The sequence below is a fragment of the Epinephelus moara genome, chromosome 24, assembly GCF_006386435.1.
Source record: "Epinephelus moara isolate mb chromosome 24, YSFRI_EMoa_1.0, whole genome shotgun sequence".
In the NCBI taxonomy this organism is placed as follows: domain Eukaryota; kingdom Metazoa; phylum Chordata; class Actinopteri; order Perciformes; family Serranidae; genus Epinephelus; species Epinephelus moara.
In genome coordinates, this window is record NC_065529.1 from 52185053 (window position 1) to 52189293 (window position 4241).

At 42.9% G+C, this 4241-nt stretch overlaps 1 protein-coding gene across 1 annotated transcript; it reads right to left on the reverse strand.

Moving 5' to 3' along the window:
* Window positions 1–939: 939 nt before the first annotated feature.
* Window positions 940–3048, reverse strand: LOC126385820 (achaete-scute homolog 5). Its single transcript, XM_050037808.1, has one exon. It carries the CDS (start codon window positions 2866–2868, stop codon window positions 2383–2385), a length of 486 nt encoding a protein of 161 aa, XP_049893765.1. The 5' UTR covers window positions 2869–3048; the 3' UTR covers window positions 940–2382.
* Between the last annotated feature and the right edge of the window lie 1193 nt (window positions 3049–4241).

Here is a 4241-nt window from a genome sequence, read left to right on the forward strand (position 1 = left end):
TGTCTGAAGGGTTACTGCTGGTTCCAGAGGTGCTGGACTGAAAGGGTTTGGTGGAGACGGGGCTAATGTGAACATTTTCAGCTGCTGTTCTTCTTTGAGTTAGCTGCTAACTACTAACAGCTACCTTTCAATTTCCTGGCAGTGCGTCACACCAGTTTTCAGAAATAAAAACTGAGGACGTTTCCAGTTCAGCAGTGAATATATCCTTAAAATATCCAATGTTATTATCTAAGTAATAAAAAACGGTTTCATTTAACAACACAACAAACTGTGTTATTAAATTATATAAAGATACAAAACTGCTGTAAATATCAAAACTATAACTATAGTGTTACTTTTTTATAAAATGCTCAAATATGTCAAATTGCTTGGACACCTCCCCGTAATGGACCTGTATGTAATGAAACTCAACATTGAATATGTTAAATGAATGAAACTGACACTTAATAGAATAAATCATTATTATAAAACATTGTACACTTATCTACACTAGTTAAAGAACCTCCATTAAATGTGCAATTTAAATGTGAAAAGTCTGATTGACTGACCGTCAGCTGTGTGTATGTGGAGAAGGAGAGGGGCGGAGCTGTGGAAACATCCTGCAGTCCAACAAATCCAACAAATAAGCAACTCCACTTTAGAAATGAGCCCAAAAACACAACCCGTGACTACCAATATTTGTAAGCGACTTTACAGAAAAACAAGTTGCTGTGTGTGCTTGTGAATCCCCGCCCTACTCTGCCTCTGATTGGTTTATGATGAAATTTTACTCTCCCTAAACCACTCATCATCACTTCCTGTACGTTCACACCGGAAGCTTCCAAAGAGGCAATGTCTGTCGTGGACGCCCAAGAACCACGAGTGTCAAAAATATTTGTGGCAGCTTTGGTCGCTCTAGTCGCTCATCACGTGAATCACTGAACGTTCAATTGTGCTTGTCACTTTAAAGGAGCCACAAAGCGACTACTGGCTTGAAAGCAGCGTAGTTGCTGCTTGTTGTTGTCCAGTCAAAAAGCTCATAGTTGGCCAACAGAGAGTTATGTTTGGTCAATGAAAACAGAAAACGCATGTCATCAAACCAAGCAAGGAAGACTTGCATGCTACGTCTCAACATTAGCCTGCAGTTCTCTCCTCTATTACGAACATCACACACTTTAAAACTCACCAGACCAACGACTCCGCGACGCCGTCCCAAGCCTCATTCTTTTTATTTTGGTCTCTGTAACTGAACAGTGACACATTATAAAGGACTGAGCTGGCGCCAGCGCAAGTAATAAACTTCTCGATATTCATTGTGGGAACAAGTGTGCTGTAAGAACCAAAGTTACATGGCTTGTTCTCTGGGACCCGCTTCATCGAAGTACGTCAGCATTCTGATTGGTTGTCACCGAACCGCGTCAGAGCTCATTACCATAAAGTTAAACGAGTTTGAACTCCCCTCCAGACCGCTCCTGTCGCTTTGGTCGCCCAAGACGCGCGACTGACGACCAGATCAGGGCCGAGGCCGTCGCTCCCGTTAGCTCACAGGATGCATGTTAGCAGTGTCTCAGTTCTTCCTCTGCAGTTTGTGCGTTAACAAATATTAAAAATAAAGAGAGACTGTTTCAACATTCACAGCCCATTATTAATGTCAGCGTTCCCATAGTCAGGGAAGTCATGAAACAGTTTTCCAGGCCTGGAAATGGTTTGGAATTAACAGGATGTTTTGGAAAACTCTTGAATTTACGTTGTTTTAGCTGCCGTTTAAAAAATGTCATTAAAACCCCAGAGATATGATTCTTGTGCGAATCATTTCAAATGTGGTGTGGCGCTGCGTGACCGGTAAAACGTCACACGTATCACATGATACACAGACCAGACCAACATCACGTCACTGCCAAGGCCACGCCCACTTTTTGGGGAAAGAAATGTGGCGTCACATCAGGAGAGAAACGCTCAGATGGAAAAACAATTTGGCGTCTCTAAAATATTTCAGATGAAATAACTGCAGACGTCAGTTGTGATCCAGACACGTCAGGCTGCATCAACATCTACAGGATCTTCTATTTTCTGTCCCTTAAAAGGGGAGTGGCCTTGGCGTTTAGCCAAGCGACAGCATGTGGCAATATGGTGTGTTGACGTATGCAACTAGTTGGCTGCAGGAATGTCTAACGAGTGAGTAAAGTCAGCAGGTGCTCATCTTTACGTCTGAGAAGAGCTGGGTTAATAACGTACGGCTGCATGGTGATGGACGCCGACACGTTAGTCGTGGTGATGGGGTCAGATGTCGTGGAAAAGTTTGAATGTGAGAGCCGTGAACTGTGACAGCTAATGTTCCTTCTAACATGCAAACGAGACACGTGTGTACAGACAGGTGTGTTTGTTTCTCCAGGTGGCTCCGCCTCACTTCAGTGTTCTCAGTTCTCCGTCAGATTCTCCTCCACAGTCCCGTCTAGGAGGCGAGGTGTTGGCTCCGCCCTCCTCCAGCTCCACCAGGCCCTGCAGGTATTTGATGTACCTGATGGCGGCTCTGAGCGTCTCCACCTTGCTGAGGCGCTTGTCGGCGCTCTGACCCGGCAGGTGGTCCCTCAGTTTGGCGTAACCCTGGTTCACGCACCTCACCCTCTGACGCTCCCGCTCGTTACGCTTCTGGATGAACGCCGGCTCAAAGGGACACTCGTAGACGCTGAAGTGTCCATGGTGGTGGAAGGGGGCCAGGTAGGGCAGGAGCCCGGGGCCCCTCAGAGGGTCCATTCCAGACGGGTAGAGGAGGAAGGGGACGGGGCCCGACAGAGAGCGCTGAGAGACGCTGCGATCCTCACGGTGAGCAGCAGGGGGAGACACGCCGAAGCTCAGGTAAGATGATGGAGAGAAGGTGGAGCTCATCATGTGACCTGTCAACACAACACACACCTGTCAACACAGCACACACCTGTCAACACAACACACACCTGTCAACACAACATAAACCTGTAAACACAACACACACCTGTAAGCACACACCTGTAAACACAACACACACCTGTAAACACAACACAGCACACACCTGTAAACACAACACACACCTGTCAACACAACACACACACCTGTAAACACAACGCAGACTTCAGTGAAGCTTCATCCTGTTGACCTGCAGAGACACAAACAGACATGAGAGAGTAAATACACACACACACACACACACACACAACAACAACACACACACACACACGCGCACACTGATGATGTTTTATTTATGTTTATGTTTTGTACACGTGTCACAGAGGGTTTGAACCTGTGACACAGTTCCTGATGTATTTTGAATATTTTCGTTTAAGTTTCTCAAGGAGTTAACAAATTAAACATTTTTAAATCGTTAGAAAACGAGGAATATTAAAACTAATGTTTCTATTTTTTTAAACTCTCTGTGGCCATTTTGTTTTTTTAAACGTAGCGAATGTTCAAAACACCTTTTTTAAATGTCAGGTTCAGTTCAGCAGGTTTTTACTGTCAATGACTAAACTTCCTTTTTAGTTATTCAGATATTCACATGAACTAAGAACAAGCACTGTGATATGAAGGAATTGAATTTGGTGGTCAAAGGTCAAAGGTTACTGTGACCTCATAAAACATATTTTTGTCTGTAACTCAAGAATTCATATGCTGACATTTTACACAGATGTCTGATAGGATGAAATCATGACGCTGTCTGTCCACATCACTTATTGTGTTTAACATCTGCTCAGTATGTCAACCAGGTGCTTACATTCTAAAGCTAACTGCTAATGCTACGTAGCTAGTTTTCCAGTGTGGTAATAAGAGAAACAATAACAAGAGATACAGCAATTATTTACCTGAAACAACAAACTGTTTTTATTGTTTTGGAAATGTTTCTGTTTGTTTCCTCGCAAAAATTTACAAATTAACTCCTAAACTCAGAACCAATCAGATGTATCATGTCTCATCCAACTAGAAACAGGTTATGGGTGGTCGCCATTTTGAAGTCCAAAATGGCCGCCACATAGACATTGAGAAAAAACGGAAACATTGATTTTGCGGTAAACACACATTAAACACATTAAACACACATTAAACTCACATTAAACACACATTAAACTCACAGTAAACACATTAAACACACATTAAACTCACAATAAACACATTAAACACACATTAATCTCACATTAAACACACAATAAACACATTAAACGCACATTAAACACATTAAACACACATTAAACACGCATTAAACTCACATTAAACACATTAAACACACATTAAAC

Excerpts from the sequence above, each read along its gene's own strand:
- LOC126385820 (XM_050037808.1), bottom strand. The coding sequence starts at position 2,868 with ATGATGAGCTCCACCTTCTCTCCATCATCTTACCTGAGCTTCGGCGTG.